A 23,759-nucleotide genomic window follows, 5' to 3' on the forward strand; every position below is an offset into this window, starting at 1 on the left:
CCTCCACGTCTGAGACCGTCAGTCCGCGCATCTTATCACGTGACTTGTTGAGCGTTACCGTGGAGACGTGTGGAGGCTTCACGCTATTCTCCGCGTCATCCACGCACAACTCACCACACGCCCCACCGAGAGCGAGAACCACATTATAGTGACCATGAGGAGGTTACCCCATGTGACTCTACCCTCCCTAGCAACCGGGCCAATTTGGTTGCTAAGGAGACCTGGCTGGAGAGGCGGGGCGCGTGACTCGTGATGCAGGCCCTGTGTGTGTTTGTTTTGTAGTAAGTGTTTTTAGCTTTTCTTATTTATAAATGCGATAGCGAATTTCTGGACAACTCTGGGACTTCTGGTGGTTATTTTATTCCCGGAGGCTCTTAAAAAATGTCCCAAAGTGCCTATATCTGCAAACAGACTAATGGGAAACTCGAGTTCTCCAGAGGCTGCAGTGAAGAGGCAGCAGATTGTGTAACCTGTAATCTGATCAGACATTAGATCGGAGGAATAAAGAGCCATCTGCATTGATAATCTATGATGAGGATAATCGTCGTTTTTGGTTTCACTGAGACACGGCTGTCCCAGGATACTGCAGAATTTCATTTCCGTTTGACCGCAATGCTTTTAAGACTCAATAAACGGTTGGACTGGGGCTTTGTATGGCTGTGAATAATAGATGGGCAACAAATGTTACAGTGAGAGAAACCGACTGCTCCGAACATCACGAGACGTTCATTTTCCCACAGTCTGGACGGAGGATAGCAATATTAGCAAAACCACGGAAATGTGCTGTGGTGCTGACCAGGGACGGATTATGACTTAATCCTGGTGCCAATTACCTCAAGGCCCTGGGCACTGCCCCATTGGCACGCACACTTTTAAGCCTTTGTTAGAGCCGGTGGGATCCTTTAAATATCTTGGGACAGAGATTGACTGTAATTGTACCTTTGATAAACACTCCGACAGTATTTTAATAAGACCAACGCTAACGTTTATTGAGGAAATCGAGATGCTTTAATGTCGAAAAGGACATTTTAGGAGTTGTGCACCAATCAATAAAGTTTTTTGAATTTGTTCTCGTGAATTAAAAGACATTTCCAAAAGTGTCATTAACCCAAAACTAAAAACAAAATGAATCTGAAAACTTTTTTATTAATTTTATTAGTTAATTTTGGAGTTAAGAATTTTTTTTTATTTACGTTTTTTTTTTTTCAAATAATTTTTTTATAATTATAAGAACACAGAAAAAAATATCAAAATTTTTAAATATAGTATTTGTATTTATTTCAGAAAAATAATGTGCATTTTTATTTAATATTTAATAAAATGTCTCTCTTCAAATGAATGCATGCGGTACCAACCTCGGCCACCAGGTGCCGCTATCAGTAAACATGTCATCTTGTGCTTTTAATGCTTTTAATGAATAATACATTTATTATTTATTTGGATATTTATTTGACATTATTTATCTGCAACTCTTCACTTCTGCAGTAGACAGTGTGTTTTAAAATCATAGACAACTTATGTATAAATATATTATTATAATTCAATTCCACCATGAAAGTCTGCACATGACATCCCCGTTCAGTCGCGAGGATTTAATTGATAAATGATCTTTTGTTTAGAAATTATATTACTTACAACAATATTAACATTAGCAGATGTACCCGTAACACTTCAAAAGGACAGACATAATAATAATTTCCCATGTTTCACCATATAACACGGAGCAAACCGAGTGTTTAGAAAGACCAACAATAACTCCAGTTGTTACACGATAACGAATGTCATATAAAACATATGAAACCTGATTTTGTCTTAAGGTTTGCAAACCCTTAAATAAATAATAAATGTATTATTCAATTGTATAGCAGCAGAGAAAGCGTTAAAAGCACAAGATTACATGTTTACTGATAGCGGCACCTGGTGGCCGAGGTTGGTACCGCATGCATTTTTGGAAGAGAGAAAAAATATGTTTTAAGAGAGAAAACTAATTTTTAACAGAGAACAAAATAAAATTGAATCGAGAGAAAAAATTTAAGAGAGAAAAAAAAAATTTGGAAGAGAGAAAACAATTATTTAAGGAAGAGGGGGAAAAAAATTAAGACTTCGGCTCAGGAAGGAACTGAGACACTTTTTTCCCCACCTTGCGGTTCAGAGCTTCCGTACAAAATATTTTATATTATTATTATTATAAGAGCTTATCAAATAGATTATTACCACGCTTCTTCTTTTTGTTAGAAACTATTATGCCGTAGAGATTTCTTTCATTGTCGTGAATTATAAATGTAAAAAAAAGTACATGAACAGCGACACCTGCTGGTGATGAACTGACAGTGACAAACATCGTCAATACTTTTATTTAATCCACACGAAATAAATCTAACGGATTAAACATTCACACTTCATTCATGTAAACGAACTCAGTACTAGTTAGAACCGCTTTGACCCGGTTCTGTTCTGATCGTGTGTTTTTAAATGTGCGGAGGTCCCTTTAAATCTCACTCCATGTTTTTCTCCATTAAAAGAAGTCAAACGGACCGAACCGGAGTTTGTTCACAACATTATCCGAACTGACATCGGAGTAACGGACCCGATCAGATATCAAAGTTGATCTGCGATTAATAAATATTGTTAAAAATCATCATTTTCATCAGCAACTGAATTTGGATCAAATCGGATCAGAATCTACAAACATGACGAGTGAGTTTAGAACAACAACACAATAATATAACATAAATCAACACTACACGACACTTTACAGCTTATTTGCAACGTTACACAACAGCATACAACACTTTACGACATTGTACAACAATAAAGATAACTGCACACAGTAATAAAACACAGCATGTCTCTGATATTTTACATTATAAATCAATATCATGATAGGATAGTCAATGTTAATGTGGTTAAAGAGGGCTGATTTGGATTTAAATCAATATAGATCTTATATAATTCATTTGGTTTATCGAAGAAGTGAATGTTTAACCAAGTCAAAGGTTCAAAGGTCAGATCTGATACTGAAACGCCTCATTATATGATCACAAAAGTCTAAACTCCACTTCTTCATGTTTCTACCCATTCAACCAGATCTAAAATAAGCTAAACATTATCTATGAAATGCTGCTTAATTGTTATTTGTGATATTGTCAGTATGTCTGGAGTGTGTTCCAGTAATGAGGTGTTGACAGCAGTAACATGAGATTGAGTTTTAGGTGTTGTTCCTCATACAGGAAACTCTCTGGCTGTGTGCAGTATGGTAAAGTAGTGTACTGTTTACTGCATACTTCCTACTGTATACTACATTTTTGTTAACAAATACTTTATGTGCAGTATTTTTATATTGTAGTATACAGTATATACTGTGTAGTATGCTATTTATAAAATAGTCTGGATATTTGTAGAATATTTGAAAATAGGATGCACACTATTTTTACAAAATAGGACGTGAAATAGTATGCAAAATGTAGCTATAAACATTTCAAACAATAGTACACTATATTGTTGTCACATGATCTTGTTAGAATTGAATACTAGCTTACAGCATACTGCGCAAGATCTACTGTATACTATTTAAAAAGATTTTATGTAGTATACAGTATATACTTTGTAGTATGCCATTTAAAAAAAAAATTGTCTGGATGTTGCATAGAAAATGTGAAAATAGGATGCAAAATGTAGCTATAAACATTTCCAACAGTAGTACACTACATTACGGTCACATGATCTTGTTGATTGTGTTAGAATTGAATACTAGCGTACAGCATACTGCGCAGGATCTACTGTATACTATTTAAAAATTATTTAATGTTGTATGAAGTATATACTTTGTAGTATGCAATTTTACCAAATAAAATGTGAAATAGTATGCAAAATGCAACTACAATAATTTCAAACAGTAGTGCAGTATATTGTTGTCGCATGATCTTGTTAGAATTGAATACTAGCGTACAGCATACTGCGCAGGATCTACTGTTTCCTACATACTATTTAAAAATAATTTGATGTAGTATACAGTATATACTTTGTAGCATGCACTTTATAAAATAGTTTGGATAATGCGTAGTATATTTGAAAATAGGATGCACACTATTTTTACAAAATAGGATGTGAAATAGTATGCAAAATGCAGCTACAATAATTTCCAACAGTAGTACACTACATTACTGTCACATGATCTTGTTGATTCAGTTAGAATGGAGGACTAGCGTACAGCATACTGCGCAGGATCTACTGTATACTAACTATTTTAAGATGATGTAGTATACAGTATATACTTTGTAGATACCATCATAGGCGGAAATCGCGGGGGGGTCGGAGGGGTCAGGACCCCCCAAATCTGAGGGTTGTCCCCCCCTAAAATATCATTAAAATATGTGTATTGTAAATAATATAATGATATATTCTTAAAATAATACAAATTCAAACGGGGCAACAACAAAAAACCCCTTGGTGTCCCCTTCAAAAATTGCTCTTGAGAATTGTTATGTTTATTGCCCCCCAACATTTTGATGAAATTTTCGCCCCTGGATACCATTTAAATATAGTCTGCATATTGCACAGAATATTAAATAGTATGATTGGATATGAACCGAATTCGTTGCATCTTTAATTTAGTGAGTGGCGTTCAGTTATTGTCTCTGAACTAAAAATGCAGTGTAAACGTTTCTATTTCTATTGTTTATTTTAGTCTGATTTAGTAATGAGGCAAGAAATATATGTTAAAGTTGATTTTACTGTACTTCCTGTTATATTTTAGCAACTGTATATATATATATATATACTGCAGAAATACTACACACTAGTACGCCACTTCTCCCTGTCTTGCCAGATAATGCAATTCTTGCCGCATGGTTGTCGCAGCAACATATCAGTGTGAGGATGAGCGCTTGTGGGGGAATCCTCTGACGGAGGATGGGGTCAATCACTCAAGGCTCCGCCTCCACTACTGCGCTAAGAGATCCCCAAGTCCCACCCCCTCCTATCTCCTGCACTGATAAGACTCTACTGGCACTCGTCCCTGTATCTCTCTCTCTCTCAGTCCGGTGTGCAGACAGACAGTTGACACAGCATGTCGGACCCCAGCGCAGATCCAGCGCAGAGCAAAACCAAACTAAAACCACGCAAGAGAGGCAGTTTACAGAGCCGGACCAGCCCGGGTGAGTCCCACCGCAGAGAGAGGGAGAGATAGATAGAGAGGGTGGGGTGGTTTGGTTATCGTACCGGTCACTAACAGATGCCGTTATGCTCTTAGATAGTTTGTTTTCCTTTATTGAATATGTTGTTTTGCAGCATGTTTGATTAAATGCACTTTTCTGCTGTTAGTCATGTGACATTTGGCATGAATTAATGATGGCTAGGCAGGGTGGGGGAGTCCTGTTCCTGTCTGATTAGTAACTGAGTGTAAAACTGATCTCAGAACAGAGAGAAAAACTCTTTCTGTTCTCTGGACGGTTGGTTTGTCGTTTCAAACCTTATCTCTGTTAGAGCCGAATAGATAACGTTACCTTGGTGGCATTTAACTCAGACAACAAAGGTCATTACATCCCAAAAATCCAATTGTTTACATTTGCAAACCATTAAAACACACGTACATGATCAGTGACAAACTGGTGTGAAACTCTCACACTGGACCAATGGACTGTACAGTATATATAATATTAGCTTTGCCCTGAGCACATAAATATATTCATGTTATGAGGAATTGTGGGAAAATGTTCTTCCAGGCGTGAGGTGACCGCATCAAGAAACTCATAACTCATGTTTACAGAGGAGTAAAACTGTGTTACGATCTATGTTATGTTAAATAATCGTCTCTACAGTGAGAAACGCAGATAAGATATCTAACGTGGAGTTTGTAAGTCAGCTGGATATTATTCTACCAAATATATGTGATATAAACCGATTAACCTGTTCATACAAACTCATGGAAATTACATAAAGCAGCCAATCAGAGCTCATATTGTCCTGAAACAGTTTGTGAGTACACTGTCGGAGGTGTAGGAGACAATGACAAACCGTTGTATATTATGTTGGATTGTAGCGCCATCTGGTGGATCGACTGTTTCTGGCTCACAGATCTCACCCATAACATTATGATCATGTCTCATCATTTCGATTTATTTCTCACAAATACGACTTATTTTGCAGAATTGTAACTTCATATCTCACAACTGCAACTTTAAATCTGGCAATTGTGACTATTTCTTGCTATTTCATGCAATTTACTTATTTTGCGGAATTGCAAATTTAAATTTCAATATAGTGACAATTTCTCACAATTACAAATTTTTTTTGCAATTTCAAGTTAATTCTCAGAATTAAAACTTAATATCTCACAATAGCGAAATTGCAGCAATTTCTTGCTATTATGACCATTTCTCGCAATTTCGACTAATTTGCAACTTTATATCTCACAATAGTAACTTTCTTACAATTGCAACTATTTCTCGCAATTTAAATTTATATCTCGGAATTACAACTTTATATCTCACAGTTGTGAATTTAAATCTCACAATAGCGACTCTCTCACAATTACAACTTTTTCTTGCACTTTCGACTTAATTCTCACAATTACGACTCTCGCAATTTTAACTTTTGAGGAATTATATCTTTATATCTCACAGTAGTGACTATTTCTTGCAGAACTTCAATTTATCTCGCAATTGCTATTATGACCATGTCTCACAATTTCGACTAATTTGCAACTTTATATCTCACAATTTCGACTTTTGTGGAATTACAATTTTAAATCTCACAATAGTGATTTCTTACAATTGCAAATATTTCTCGGAATTTCGACTAATTTAAAGGAAATCGCATTACAACTTCTCACGATTCCGGCTTATTGCTCGAAATTACAACTTATCTCGCAATTGCGACTCTTTCTCACAATTTCTACTTATTTTGCAGAATTTCAACTTTTCTCGGAATTACAGCTTTTCTTACAATTTTGATTTATTTCTCTGAATTACAACTTATCTCGCAATTGTGACTATTTCATGCAATTTACTTATTTTGCAGAATTGCAAATTTAAATCTCACTATAGTGACAATTTCTCACAATTACAACTATTTTTTGCAATTTCGAATTAATTATCAGAATTACAACTTATCTCACGATTACGACTTTCTCGCAATTTTAACTTTTGAGGAATTAGATCTTTACATCTCACAGTAGTGACTATTTCTTGCAGAACTTCAATTTATCTCGCAATTGCTATTATGACCATTTCTCGCAATTTCGACTAATTTGAGGAAATTGCAACTTTATGTCTCATAATTTCGACTTTTGTGGAATTACAACTTTAAATCTCACAATAGTGATTTCTTACAATTGCAACTATTTCTCAGAATTTCAACTAATTTAAAGGAAATCGCAACTTATCTCGCAATTGTGACTTATTTCTCTGAATTGTAACTTCTCATAATTACAACACTTCCTCGCAATTTCAATTTGTATCTTGGAATTACAACTTATCTCGCAATTGCGACTCTCACAATTTCTACTTATTTTGCAGAGTTTCAACTTTTCACGATTTCGGCTTATTTCTCGGAATTACTATTTATCTCAAAATTTAGACTTATTTTGTGGTACTGCAACTTCAAATCTCACAATAGCAACTATTTCTCACAAGTGTGACTTATTTCTTTGAATTGCAACTCTTGCTATTTTGACTTATTTTGTGGAATTACAACTTTTTATCTCACAATAATGAATTTAAATCTCACAATAGTGACTATTTCTCGTAATTTCATCTTATTTTTTACAATTGCGATTTATTTCTCAGAATTGCAACTTACCTCGCAATTATTATTTTTTATAACACTCAATTGCATGAAGGCAAGTTTATATCATGCAACTTCATATCTCACAATTGCAAGTTATATAGTCAGAACTACCTTTTTATTTTATTATGCTAAACCCTAAAAGGTTAAAAAATATATTAAATAAGTGATTTTTCAACTGAGGACAACACAGATGTTCCCAAACGGATGTTTTGTATAGCTAAGTGAACACACACATTTCTTGTGTTTATAGTTTTAATAGAAACACTTTATAAATAAATTTTAAACATTGAGACACAGTAGGAATATTTCTGTGTGTGTGTGTGTGTTTCAGGGATACACACACACACAAACACATCAGAATCCAACACAAAACTCTCACTATTAAGACAGTGGTGTGTGTGTTCATCGCAGCTTCTAAATATGAACCTTGTGTTTGTTTGTATGTGTCTGGAATGGAAACCTCTGTCTAGACACTGTTATAGAGAGTTATGAGAGTTCAGTCTCTATCTGTGTGGTGTAGGTCATCCAGGTACGACACATAGTATACATACTGCAGATATTAATATGAGTATTATAGTAGTGTAACATTACGAGCGCACACTTACTCTGTTTAAGCTGGTTTCCCAGGATTCCTCTGTTAAACACACGAGGAGGGGGAGATGTGTTGGTGCATCCCACCCACAACCCCCCCGACTCTATCTGCAACTTGGTACGATCCAAACCAGAGACAACTCGACCGTCCCAACAGAGAGAGAGAAATAGCTGCAACGTTACTGAGAAAAGAGACTGTAGATCACAAACACATGCAGACAGACAGATAGAGAGAGACAGACAGTTCAAGAGTCGGACAGGAGGTGATTTTAAACCTGAGCATCCAAACAGAGAACAAATTACACACAGGTACTACACACACACACACACACACACACACACACACACACACAGAGCATCTCGTAACCTCATAAATGTATTCTGAATGAATCACTAAAATTATTCAAAAATTAAATTCTAGTACGTTTACAGTAAATTCTCAGGTCATGTCTATGAGAGAACACGTGTGTGTGTGTGTGTGTGTGTGTGTGTGTGTGTGTATTACTGTATAGTCTCAATGATGTGGAATGTACTAAAATTCATGAGAACACTGGCTAGGCAAAAAAGTTCCATTCGGAATCTCAAATTCATTTGCAACAAATGATGTGAGCTATAAACATCCGTCTCCATGGTTACGTGGTTCTAAACATGTTCAGAGGGCCTTCTGATGTATATTGCGCACAAACAGTGTAGCGCTTTCTCAAAATCACAAGCTGCAATCTGATTGGCTGGCTTTACACAATTGGAGGGTGCTGACTAGATGATTAAACCTTGTTCCGTAACCTCATAAAATTGACGCGTACATATTGGTGAAATAATGTTTATGCGGATTGTTATTCATGGAAATGAACATTATCTGTTTGGAAGAACATTTAACTCGCTTTTAGCGCCACACAGTGGACATGTCAGCTCAGAACTGTGCAATTCATGTAAGGAACAACATCATATTTGGCTTAAATTTTGGCATGGTCACAATTTTCACAATATTAAGCTGTTGTTTTACTCACGTGCACTGCCACAGAGGTATCAGCATGTGGAAAACCGCAGTATACTTTGGCCTTAAAGGGACAGGACACCCAAAAATGTAAATTCAGTCATTGCTTACTCGCCCCTGTGTTGTTATAACCTCATATATCTTTCTGTCTTGTTCTGAACACAAAGGGAGATATAGTGAATAAATGTTGTGTTCAGTGACAGACAGACAGGCAGTCAGACAGGCAGACAGACAGACAGACAGACAGACAGGCAGATATACAGAGAGACATTCAGGCAGACAGATAGACAGAAAGACAGACAGGCAGATATACAGAGAGACATTCAAGCAGACAGATAGACAGACAGGCAGATATACAGAGAGACATTCAGACAGACAAGCAGACAGAGAGACAGATATATAGACAGACAGACAGGCAGACAGATAGATAGACAGGCAGACAGTCAGACAGATAGATAGATAGGCATACAGACAGATAGACAGACAGACATATAGATAGGCAGTCAGTCAGATAGTCAGACAGACAGGCAGACAGACAGAGAGTACAATTTAAAGGTTATGTGTTTGTTGAAATTGGGCTGTTGGAGTTTTAATAGTTTTGGCCCATTTGAACATCCCATCAACGTCAGCTTTTGGGATTTGTAAAAATGTTTATATCATCCGCGGTGTGAAACCGTAATAAGTAAGTCAGAGCGACCAGGGTCAGAATAATCTCAGTTGTCTGATCAAAGTTTGGTGAATGTAGCTTTAAAGCTCTTGGAGGAATTACAATTGAAAAAATGTGAATAACAGTAAAAATCAACATATTTATCAGCCAAAATGTGTTTATTAGTGAATCCCTAAATGAAATATACCGAATGGACTAATATAAATCTGTGCCTGTAGATCTGTGCAGTTCATCTGATCAGAGGCCGTTGCTCTCTCAGCGCTCTCTGCCCGTCACGCCCGTCACTCACAAACATCTGCCGATAGACCTGCGCACGTCGATGGACGGGAAATACAAGGAGATCGCCGAGGTGAGCGTTTATTATAATCAGTGTTCATGGATGGTGTGTGTGTGTGTGTATGTTATAAGCATGTGTGTGTTTGTAGGAGTTGTTGGCGAGGAGTCTGACAGATAGTGACATGCGTTGCGCTCCGTACGAATTTCCTGAAGAGAGTCCCATAGAACAACTCGAGGAGAAACGACACAGACTGGAACGCCAGATCAGCCAAGATGTGAAGTAAGAGACACACACACACACACAAACACACACACACTCATAGTCTAGTGTTCAAACTCGCTATCTGATTCCAGAATGATTCTCCATGCAGCTGAATTAGTATTAAAAGCCGTAATAAAAAATGTCTACCCTGATAAATAGAAATAATAACTGGATCAGAGGCAGTTATGGAGCTAAAACACTGACAAAAATCGTAAAATCTGAATTTGTTTATTTGACTTCTAGACATGTATCCAAACTAAAAAATAAATACAATTGTTACGTATTTCATGGATTTGTATTTTGAATACAATATTTAATACAAAGTTTTATTTTTTACTACAATGTAAATTTGTCTGTTTTGCGGGCGCCACGTTGACCACAAGGGGGCGTAAGTAAATAATACATGTTTGCTTGACTTTTGGACAAGTTTGTACATTTATGAGATCTGAATGCGAGAGATTTTTATTTGGAGTTACGAATTTCGTAACCTCCCGAGACACGAGCGTGATGCCTTTTTGATTTGTAAATAGTCGCACCTAATAAACAAGCAAAAAAAAAACATTAACACTGCAGAACACACAAATTCACCTCGTTACTACCAGGAATTAATTAATGGATCTCTGCTGCCATCTACTGGTTATTCTTGTCATGACATGATTTGTAAGTCATTTAATTGTCATTTGTTTTGCACCAGATGGCAGATGCCCCAATACATGACACATTCTCATATTTTCTGTGTGTTTTTACTGTAGTGAAATTAACATAAATGCGCTTATTTGCATATGCAAATTTATGGTGCAGTTCAGAAATGTAAAGGTTGATAAGATCTTAGCATAAAATCCCCCCAAAACTGCACAACTTTAGTGTTTTACTTTATTGAAGTTTGTGTAATTACATTTCTTTCATGAAAATAAAAAAATACACATTTATTTTTTTCGGTCAAATTTGACCGTAAACTATACAAGACTAAAACGAACCGTGAACAATGATAATAATAATAATAATAATAAAAAATAAACATTTTCCTTTTTAATTAAGTATATTTTTTATGCCATTTTTTGAAGCATAAAACTCTAATTTAGTTAGATGTGTTTTTTTAAAAAGGCTACATGCACCTCAAATAAATACATAATTTTAGTAGCATTTGCGTCCTGTTTTCCAGTATAAATATCGAATCATTCTTTAAACAATATATATTTACTAGCATCAGATATTAAACCTTGTTTTGAGAAAATTATACTTCATTAAAAGGGAAAACAAGTTTATTTTTATAACTCATTAGCAAATTGTTTTTTCCTGTTTGAAGCTTTTAAATTTGAGTTTAAAATCGTGGACGGCAGCCCAAAAATGCCCCAGAGTTTTAGGGGCAGGGATGGAGTACCGACCGGGCCAATGGGGCCCTTGACTACCCGGGGGGGGGGGGCCCTGGGCTTCAAGATTGCTTGATCCCGTTTGGCAATCCCCCTGCTCGAAAACCCATCAACAAAGAGGTCAACAACTTTTGGAAGGGGCCCTTGGAGATAATTGGCCCCGGGGCCTTTGCACATCATAATCCGTCCCTGTTTAGGGATAAATATATTTTTACTGGAAAGCAAGACACAAATAAACCAGTCTTTCTCTCTCTCTGTATGTCTGAAACTGCATTTAAAGTCAACATGAAAGTGTTTTAACCCATTTTACTCCCATAATGTGAAGTATTTCCCAACTCAATTGGATATTCGATTAGAAAACAAATGGGACGGGACTTGATCGGATGGTGTAATGCGTCTATATATGACTTGATGACATCACCAAAAAAGGGAAGTCGTTTAAGAGGCGGAGCCATGAAATATGGCAAAGACAAATGTTCTTATTTTTGATTTCATGTTGACTTTAAATTAAAGTGCTTTATTAATGCAGTAAATATCAACCAGCACCAGTTTGTGTGATTATGTTTGTCTCTTACCCTGTGTGTGTGTGTGTGTGTGTGTGTGTGTGTGTGTGTGTGTGTGTGTGTGACTCACTTAAATCTGCTGCTTTGCCTCACCTCGCCCCCGTCGCCCCCCTCAGGCTTGAGCCCGATATTCTGCTGCGAGCAAAACAAGACTTCATGAAAATAGACAGCGCTCCCGACCTCGAGTGAGTCACATATCTGTCTCTCTCTCATCGGATGTTTCTCGCTGTACTGTCTGTCTGCAGGTGTCTGAAGGAAAGTAAGCGGTACTGTCTCACTCTTTCACTGTCTGTCTGTCTGTCTGTCTGCAGGTGTCTGAAGGACAGTCGTGAGGATGCTGTCGATCATTTAGAGAGAGAGACAGGGGTGGAGAGAGGCTTCCAGCATGTGTCTATCTCAGGAGAGGAGAAGTGTGGGGTGAGACAGTTTATGTGTGTGAGACAGAAAGTATGTTTAATGAGGTTTATGCTTAAAACAAGAGACAAGAAACATTCACGTCAATGTATCTTGTTTTTAGATATTTATACTGGAAATAAAGGAATACAGATTTGGAGTAATTTTCTTCTTCTATGTTGGCGTCAGGTTCCCTTCACTGACCTGGTGGACGCTGCGAAGTGTGTAGTGAAAGCTTTGTTTATCAGAGAGAAATACATCACTCTGTCACTGCAGACGTTCTGTAAGACCACCGCACGCTCTCTACTGGAGCTCGACCACATACCGCTGGACCTCAACGTCTATGAAGACCTTCACGAGAGTCCCGTCGACTCAGGTGTGTCAAACAAACACTTCACACACACACATGTACAAGACAGAAGACAAACCCGTGCTGATCTCCACCTCTCTCTCTGGCAGATGCCCCCGTTCACCCCCCGGTGTCTAAAACGCACCCGTATGAGCCTCAGAATCTCAAGAACCTGCCGTGTGACACGGGCTACAGCTGCAAGATGGTGGATGGAGTTTTTCACGTCTACACAAAACAAAACCCCATGGATAAGTGAGACACAAAACAGTGTGTGTGTGTGTGTGTGTGTGTGTGTGTGTGTGTGTGTGTGTGTGTGTGTGTGTGTGTGTGTGTGTGTGTGTGTGTGTGTGATTTTAAATAAAAGTACTCAAGTACATTTATAGAAATTACTTTTACTTAAGTACATTTAATATTGGTTACTTTAATGCATTTGTTAAAGTAACTTAAATTACTTAAGTACATTTAATATTGGTTACTTTAATGCATTTGTTAAAGTAACTTAAATCACTTAAGTACATTTAATAAAAATTACTTTTACTTAAGTACATTTAATATTGGTTACTTTCATGCATTTGTTAATGTAACTTAAAACACTTAAGTACATTTAATATCGGTTACTTTAATGCATTTACTTAAGTAACTTAAAATACCAGTTAAAAAGTATTAGTGTTAAAGTAACTAAAGTTAAACATACTTAAGTATTTTAAGTTACTTAAATACTTTTAAGTACTTTTAGTTAAGGAAGTAACTCTTTAAATACTTTAGTAAAATGATCAAAGTAACAATTAAACAAGTATTAAATGTACTTAAGTATCAAAAGGCAAAAATAAAAGTGATTTCAATCCAGATGGATTCACAAAGCAATCAGACCAGTTTCACAATTAATAAAAACCCCTCAAAAGAACGATCCAGTCATGCTTTATTTGCACCTGTTGTTTTGAACACTTTTAGACATTTTTCAGAGTAATTCATTTGCTTTTTAAAAAGTGAACAGATATGTTTATACTTGAGTAAAGTAAGAAAAATACTTCAAGTAATTCCACTTTGTTACTATACAGAACATGAGGGTGAGTAAATGATGACAGAATTGTAATTTTTGGATAAACTATACCTATATAAATGTGTTTGTGCGGTTTGTAAATTGTCCGTTGGTTTCTCTACAGGAACACAGAAGTGGACCTTCCGTATCCAAATCTACAGCAATACATCGCTGACATGAACGTCATGATGGCACTCATCATCAATGGCCCTGTGTGAGTGAAACACTACACATCTGTAGAGCAACAACAAGATGTTCGATTCCAAGGGAACACATAGTAATAAAATATGTACAAATGCACTAAAAGACATTTCAGAATAAAATATCTTTAAAAAAATGTCTAATTTCCATTTGTGTTTTTGCAGGAAATCGTTCTGCTACCGTCGGCTGCAGTATTTGAGCTCAAAGTTTCAGATGCATGTTCTTCTAAATGAGTTAAAGGAACTCGCAGAGCAGAAGAAAGTACCGCACAGAGATTTCTACAACATACGCAAGGTACTTAAATAAATCCACTTTCTGATCTTTAAAACCACACCCCTGACCCCTAATACCAACTCCCGGGCTATATTACAGATCCATCCCAATAGAATCCCATCTTAGCTGTTTAGTAACCATGGCAATTTCAGTTAGACACTTAGTCATTGTCAGATCTTTCTCTAAACTCCACCCGTAAATCCTAAAACCACACCCAGATTTCAAAACCCCGCCCCTAAATACTAAAACCACCCATTATCCCTAAAACCACACCTGGATCTCAAAACCCTGCCCATTACTGCTAACGCCCTGATCTCAAAACCCCACCCCTCAATTATAAAACCAAATTTATATCTCTTAACCCCACCCCTAAAACCCCACCCCTAAATCCACACCCGATCTCAAAACCCCACCCCTAAATCCTAAAACCACACCCTGATCTCAAAACCCCACCCCTCAATTATAAAACCACATTTTTATCACTAAGCTCCACCCCTAAATCCTAAAGCCACACCCCGTTCTCAAGAGGTTTTATGTATGATTACACAGATTCGTTCTGCTCGTGTTTTATGATTCAATATGACGGCAACTTTGACTCTGTCTGTCTGTCAGGTGGACACTCACATTCACGCGTCATCCTGCATGAATCAGAAGCATCTGCTGCGTTTCATCAAGAGTGCGATGAAGAAATTCCCTGATGAGATCGTTCACATGGAGGGCGGGCGGGGCCAGACGCTGATGGAGGTGTTTGAGAGCATGAATCTGACGGCGTACGACCTCAGCGTCGACACGCTCGACATGCACGCGGTGAGACACGCAGATGTCAGTCATTCAGATCATTAAAGCATCAGTGTGATATATGACCTGTGAAACTTCCTCTTCAGGACAGAAACACGTTCCACCGCTTTGACAAATTCAACTCCAAATACAACCCCATTGGAGAATCTATACTGAGAGAAATCTTCATCAAGACGGACAATCACATCCACGGCAAATACTTCGGTCATATCATCAAGGTACGGCAGCACAACCGCGATTATTAGGATTGATTTATTTGTAGATTTCACCATTTATACACACATTAATACTAAAATACTCGTGTGTGTTTTCCTGCCTGTCCAGGAAGTGATGTCAGACCTGGAGGAGAGTAAATATCAGAACGCAGAGTTGCGCCTGTCCGTGTACGGCCGCTCAATGGACGAGTGGGACAAACTCGCAGAGTGGGCCGTTTGTCACTCCGTTTATTCTGATAATGTGCGCTGGCTTGTCCAGATACCGCGACTCTTGTGAGGAAACCACACACACACATATACACACACACATATACACATATACACACACACACACACACACACACACACACACACATACACACACACATACATATACACACACCCATATACACATATACACACACACACACCCACCCACACGCACTCACACACGCACACGTGCCCTCACACACATATACACACATACACACACACCCCCATATACACATATACACACATACACGCACGCGCACTCACACACATACACGCACGCGTGCGCACTCACACACATATACACACACGCACACTCACACACATATATACACACACACGCATGAACTCACACACGCACGTATATATACAAACACACACGCGCTCACACACGTATACACACATACACGCGCGCGCTCACACACATATGAGCACACAAAATACACACACACACACACGTGTACACACTCACACACGAGCACGCACACACACGCGCGCGCGACTCTCACACACGTGTATATATACAAACACACACGCGCACACTCACACACGTATATATACAAACACACGCGCGCTCACACACGTATACACACATACACGCACGCGCGCACACACACACACGTATATATACAAACACACGCGCGCTCACACACGTATACACACATACACGCACGCGCGCGCACACACACACGCGCAGCACACTCACACACATGAGCACACACACACACACACACGTGCACGCACACACACATACACGCACGCGTGCGCACTCACACACATATACACATATACGCACTCACACACATACACGCACACTCACACATGCACTCACACACATATACACACACACGCATGCACTCACACACACGTATATATACAAACACACGCGCGCTCACACACGTATACACACATACACACAAATATGAGCACTCACACACACACACACGTGCGTGCACTCAAACACATATACACACGCACGCACATATACACACACACTCACACACACATATATACACACTCATACACAAAACCCATTTGTCCACTTTAAGGGATAGTCCGGCCAAAAAAATAATATTCTGTCATTATTTACTCACAGTGATGTTTACCGCACAAAGAAACAACTGACGAACTTCCAGCAGATGTTGGAGAACATCTTCCTCCCTCTGTTTGAGGTGACCATCAACCCCAGCAGCCACCCACAACTACACCTGTTCCTGCAACACGTGAGTGTACACGCACACGCATGATCCTGATCCGCTCATCACAGATTCAGTGTAATGCTCGCGTGTGTTTGTGTTTTCAGCTGTTGGGTTTCGACAGTGTGGATGACGAGTCTAAACCGGAGCAACACATCTTTAATCTGGACAGTCCGTCACCTGCGCGCTGGTGCGACGACGATAATCCGCCGTACTCGTACTATCTGTACTACATGTACGCTAACATGACCGTACTCAACCATCTGCGCAGGTACACACACACACACACACACGTCACATGATCTGTTTTAATGACATCACGAAGACCTCAGTCTCACCTGACGTGCGCTGTGTTTGAGCAGGAGGCGGGGCTTTAACACCTTTGTGTTGCGACCTCATTGCGGGGAGGCGGGGCCTGTTCATCACCTGGTCTCTGGATTCATGCTGTCAGAAAACATCTCACACGGACTGCTGCTCAGGAAGGTACACACTCAGAGGTGTTTATGCAGATATAATTATTGATATTTTCTTGTTTTTCAGTACTAATATCTGTAAAATAACATTTACTTTCACTCGACAGCAAAGTTGATTCTTATCTTGATTCCTCGGTTAATTCAAATAAAAGATTCACTTCGTTGGTTGTTCAGACTGTTTATGTAAATGAACTAGTTCACACAAATGATTCACTTTGATTCTGTCTGAACTCTCCAGTTGATGTTTTTGTATTTGAAAATGTTTTCCTCAATCTAAATGCTCACACACATTTTTTTTGACTTGATTCGATGAGTCCAACTGGTCGTAAAAGTTGTTTGCGGTCAAAAATGACCGGTCATAGGAATGTTTTTTTCTTCCGATTTACCTTATAAAATAAATAAATCAGCCACAATTCAGAACGAACACACACAAATGGGGGGTGAGACCATATTACACCCACAGTGCAGATCATGCACACACTCACTCGCACGCACAAACACGCGCACACACACGCACGCACACGCACGCACACACACAAATTCACACATCAGACATGCGCACACAAACTCATGCATGCACCCACACACACACACGCACGCACACACACAAACACATGCATGCACTCACACACACACGCACGCACACACACAAACACATGCATGCACTCACGCACGCACGCACACACACAAACACATGCATGCACTCACACACACGCACGCACACACACAAACACATGCATGCACTCACACACACACACACACGCACACACACAAACACATGCATGCACTCACACACGCACGCACACACACAAACACATGCATGCACTCACACACACACACTGGCGCACAAACACATGCATGCACACACGCACACACACACACATGTGCATGCTCATAAGCACGCGTGCACGCACCGCACCCACTCGCACGCACACACGCGCACTCACACGCACACACTCTCGCGCGCACGCACGCACACACACACACACACAAACACATGCATGCACTCACACACTAACATAAACTCACACATCAGACATGCACGCGCGCACACACACGTGCATGCTCATAAGCACACGTGCACGCGCTGCACACACTCGAACGCACACACGCGCACAAGCATGCACACGCACTCTCACTCACACACACACACACACACACCAGACATTCATTAGCACGCGCACAAACTAATTTCAGTTATTGAGTACTGAATTTTTAAATAAAAAAAAATATATTTTGTCTTTGTAACACAATGGTCAGGTTTGCGGTCCATTTATGCATATCGCAGCACCGTTTTGTGGTCCGTTCTGCATAACGGCTCATTTTTGTTTAATCGCTCTGTTCTCCCGATGGCCAGTCCGCCCCTGATCAGCCACAAAGTGCGTCAGCCCACCGGGAAAATACCCGTTATGCCACATTACCAGTCCAGCCCTGATGCCATCCCAGATGTGTGTGACTCTCTTCAGCAGAACACAAATGAAGATTGTTAGGAGATGAGCTCTGTAGGTCTTTATAATGGAAATACACGGGTGTCGGCACTTTGAACATCCAAAAGTCACATTTAGTCATGAATAAAGTAATCCACACGACTCCAGTCGATCAATGAATGTCTTCTGTGAATCGATAGATTTATGTCAATGATTAAAACGTTTCCACTTCCATTATAAAGACCTACAGAGCTTCATCTTCTAATAATCTTTGTGTTCTGCTGAAGAGAGTCGCACACATCTGGGATGGCATCAGGGTGAATCATGAGATAATGTTCATTTAATCTGTCTCTCTGACTGTCTAACTAGCTCGTTTGTCTACAGTCTGTTTAACCATCACACTTAAATCTTTTAAGACTCGATGAAACATCAAAGTTTACCTCGTTGTAACTCTTGTTACTTTACTGTTGTTGTTTTGTCTGTAGGCTCCGGTCCTGCAGTATCTGTATTATCTGGCACAGGTGGGCATCGCCATGTCTCCTCTCAGTAATAACAGTCTGTTCTTGAGTTATCACCGGAACCCGTTACCGGAGTATCTGTCACGCGGCCTGATGGTGTCGCTGTCCACCGACGACCCGCTACAGTTCCACTTCACTAAGGTGAGTGACAGCTGTCAATCACAGCAGGCGATGAGCTCATGGTGTTTGCGATCGTTCCATGTCTGATGTTAATGTGTCACATTTCACCATGACAACAGAGTTGTTTGAAGATAATGAGCACGAATATTTCATTAGAAGCCGCTTTCTTTTATTTAATTCACTTACGAACATCAGACAAATATGTTTTACTTAATTCACCAGTGTTTATTTTTTAATCATATTTTTACTTGTAATTGCCGTTTGATGACTTAATTTCGGTCTCTGTGTGTATTTATGGGGATGATTTGTTGTGTGTGTATAAATGAATGTGTGTGTGTGTGTGTATATACATGAATGTGTGTGTGTTTGTGTGTTGTAGGAGCCTCTGATGGAGGAGTACAGTATCGCTGCTCAGGTCTGGAAACTGAGTTCATGTGACATGTGTGAACTGGCCAGAAACAGTGTGTTAATGAGCGGATTCTCACACAGGGTAACACAACACACACACACAATACACACAACCAACACACACACTCTCTCACACACACACGCGCACACAACCAAAACACACACGCGCACACACACACAACCAAAACACACTCACTCTCACGCTCTCACACACAACCAAAACACACACACACACACAACCGACACACTCACTCTCACTCACTCTCTCTCTCACACACACACACACACACACACACACACACACACAACCAACCAAAACACACACAACCAACACACTCACTCTCTCTCACACACACACAACCAAAACACACACACACACACACACACACAACCAACACACTCTCACTCTCTCACACACACACACACACACACAACCAACACACTCACTCTCACACACACACACACAAAACACACGCACGCACACACACACACACACACACAACCAACACACTCACTCTCACTCTCTCACACACACAAAACACACACGCGCACACACACACACACACACAACCAACACACTCACTCTCACACACAGTGTGCAATTTAAAAATAATATTTTTTTTATATAAAAGACAATTCTTTTCCTAATTTAATTTCCCTATTAAGGTTACTATAAAATATTTATAAATTTTTTCATGAGTTCATTTTTTCATTTTGGCTGAAAACACAAAACGTTTGAATAATATGAGGCCCAACACACACACACACACACACACACACACACACCAAGATTTCAACTGTTAACTTCAATTATCATGCAAATTAAAACTACCAATGAAAAAAGATTTTTGAAAACAAAAATAAATTGTATGTTTGCAGATGAACATATATTACAATAAAACACTAATAATACAAACAATAAAACGAATGATGCCGTCACAAGTGTGTGAATATGGTCTAAATTATTATTTTACTATCGCAACTGTGTTTTCTAGTAAAAAACTAATTAAAACTGAAAAACTGGAATTAAATAGAAAATTTCAATGATAATTCAACTAAAATAAAAATATTTTATTTTTTAAATATTAAATTAACTGAATTTCTAAATTTTTCTGAAACAAATTTTTCTTTGAAACTAAAGAATTAATATAGTGTTAAATATATATAATTAATATTTTAACATATTTTAGCATATATTAATATACATTAAAATACATGATTAATATAGTTAACTGTAGTTAACTTGACGATAATAATAAATAGTGAAATTATAATTTCATAAATTGTAAACAAACAAAATGACAACTATAATGTGCGCTAAAATATAAACAAAAAACTAATAGTTTTACAGTGAAAATTAAAAATTCTCTCACAAGTCAAGTTTTAATTAAATCGCAACTGTGTTTTCTAGTAAAAAAAAAAAAAACGATAAAATAAAACTTAAAAATGGAATTAATGAATTTAAAACTAAAATACAAAAATAATAGTAAATAAAAACAATAAACAAAAACAATTACTATACTGTTAAATATATAATTAATATTGGAATATAGTTCAGCATATATACGTGATGTTTTGTTGTTGTTATGATGTTGTTTATCCTCATCCGTTCCTCTGTTTTCTCTCTCAGACGAAGAGTTATTGGTTGGGTCCAGACTACAATAACGACGGGCCCGTCAGTAACGACATCCGCCGCACAAACGTTCCCGACATCCGCGTGGCGTACCGCCACGAGACTCTGTGCGAGGAGCTTCACCTGATCACACAAGCCGTCAGGACGCAAGAACTGGACCTCATCGAGGAGGAAGACATGCTGTCGTTCACGCATGGCCAATCAGCACGTTAATAAAGCCATAAACCTCCAATCGGCACGCTAGATAATCCCAAAACCCCGCCCACCATCAGGACCAAGTGAACATGCTCGTCTCTGCCTGCGTCACTTCGCAATATCTCGAGCGCATGTTTAGAGAAATATTTAAGCTATCGATAGAAGATAATGTGTGTGTGTGTTAGTATGAGGGGCTATTTCACGTTATACCTCATTTATAAGCCCCGTTATAACATCACCGCACACTCGTGTGCCTTTCACTTTGTTTTTATCTACTTTTATTTTGAATATTATTCTCTGTGAATGTGTCTCGCACTTATTTTACGCTTGCCGTCTCTTAGTCATTGTGATTTTAAAGTAACGCTTCTCTGATGTCTGAACTGTTTAATGAATGTTCAGACTGTCCTGCAGGTGGCGCTGTTGAGCAATAACTAACCGTAAACCTCCTCTAACCATATGTAACATAAACGCAAGAGTATACTTGGAAAGTCTTAAAGCTCCGGTGTGTAAAACTGAAGGTTACAAGAAACGTCGTTCCGTTGAACGCTACATAGACGTAGCGGCACGCATTAAAGCGAAGTATACTTTGGCCTGAACGTATGAAGGTTTTTAGGAAGTTTACGGATATAGATGAAGGAGGTTTAATGTTAGTAATTTCCGATACATTCGTTTAACATGCTTCATTTAATTTACGTTTGTTGCATCAGCCGCAGTTTCAGCGCATCGTTAAACTGGCGGTTAATATCTACAAAGCATCACTGCAAATATCGCCACAATGATTCACAATAGTTTCATTATAAACTCGCACAAAAGTGAACGCAAGATCGTTGTTCACATTGAGAAAACAAATGCATGATTAACGTAGCACGACCAAAAACGACTTCTTATCCAACATAGATAATGCAAACGATCAACTATTTTCTGTTATTACAAATATATAGTTTTATGTGAATGATTGAGATGCCGCTAGTATTCTGTCCCAGCGGTATTGATCAGATGAGAGTATTTTGTTGATTTTAATAAAGCATGTATTCAGTTGCTCATGCGTGTTTGTGCATTTCTATAAAACACAAATAATAGTAATACAAGAGAATTGAAACGGAGCCGTTTTCAAAGCAGCTCCGATTATGAATAAAAACCTTTAGTTGTTTGTTTGTTTGTTGTCTCTTAGCACATTGGTCTCACTTGAGGAGTAAATATTTATTTGTACGTAATTTATTATTACGTTTATGCATTTTAATATGACAAAGGAAATCTGCCCTTTTCGTACAAAGTAGCTTCAGTGCGGTCTCGGACTTTGAGCGCATTACATTTAAACTCATCCGCCCTTCTCCGGCCAGTCATCAGTTCATCACGCATCGTTCCCGACGACATCGAACCACCGAGACCGACACACAGAGAGAAATAACGTTTACTACCACACCGATTCCATTATCTGTCATTTGTGACCAATTATGAGGCTTTTGATGACCTGGAATGGCAAAATAACCATTTCAAAATGATAACTGGACGGCACTCGCGGAGTTTAACGTACACCGTAATGAGGTCACGTGACAATGCAGCACACTACTGTTTGAAATAGTCATCATTGCATACTTAATACCTCTTTCACATACTATTATGTACAATATATACGCCGCAGTACAACACAAACAGAATTGCGTAAATCGTTTTTATTACTATTCTTACGTGAATTGGATGTAAAACAGTCCTTCCACAAATTGTGGCATCATGCAACGATTATAGTGCAAATCTTTGCTT

The 23,759-nt window shown here is 38.6% G+C and overlaps 1 protein-coding gene across 4 annotated transcripts; it reads left to right on the forward strand.

Annotated features, from left to right (window-relative positions):
- Positions 1-2,499: 2,499 nt before the first annotated feature.
- LOC127640842 (AMP deaminase 2-like) lies at positions 2,500-23,080 on the forward strand. 4 transcript variants are annotated; one of them, XM_052123502.1, is made up of 19 exons: positions 2,501-2,697; positions 4,829-5,156; positions 10,259-10,389; positions 10,466-10,596; positions 12,628-12,696; positions 12,823-12,928; positions 13,094-13,280; positions 13,364-13,505; positions 14,417-14,506; positions 14,658-14,787; positions 15,379-15,573; positions 15,651-15,782; positions 15,889-16,052; positions 17,125-17,251; positions 17,332-17,495; positions 17,587-17,707; positions 19,610-19,783; positions 20,142-20,252; positions 21,801-23,079. In XM_052123502.1, the coding sequence occupies exons 2-19, from the start codon at positions 5,069-5,071 to the stop codon at positions 22,014-22,016; spliced, it is 2,478 nt and encodes an 825-aa protein (XP_051979462.1). In that variant the 5' UTR covers positions 2,501-2,697; positions 4,829-5,068; the 3' UTR covers positions 22,017-23,079. The 4 variants fall into 4 exon arrangements, with proteins under 4 accessions (XP_051979463.1, XP_051979462.1, XP_051979464.1 ...); XM_052123503.1 differs by lacking the exon at positions 12,628-12,696 and having other exon boundaries at positions 2,500-2,697; positions 21,801-23,080; XM_052123504.1 differs by lacking the exon at positions 4,829-5,156.
- The last annotated feature ends 679 nt before the right edge of the window (positions 23,081-23,759 follow it).

This window comes from Xyrauchen texanus, chromosome 50 (genome assembly GCF_025860055.1).
Source record: "Xyrauchen texanus isolate HMW12.3.18 chromosome 50, RBS_HiC_50CHRs, whole genome shotgun sequence".
Lineage (NCBI taxonomy): Eukaryota > Metazoa > Chordata > Actinopteri > Cypriniformes > Catostomidae > Xyrauchen > Xyrauchen texanus.

Bases quoted from the DNA above. Each gene is read 5' to 3' on its own strand.
- LOC127640842 (XM_052123502.1), top strand. From the start codon at position 5,069: ATGTCGGACCCCAGCGCAGATCCAGCGCAGAGCAAAACCAAACTAAAA. The intron at 12,929-13,093 runs GTGAGACAGTTT...TGTTGGCGTCAG, and splicing joins CAGGAGAGGAGAAGTGTGGG to GTTCCCTTCACTGACCTGGT. The intron at 17,252-17,331 runs GTGAGTGTACAC...TTGTGTTTTCAG, and splicing joins TACACCTGTTCCTGCAACAC to CTGTTGGGTTTCGACAGTGT.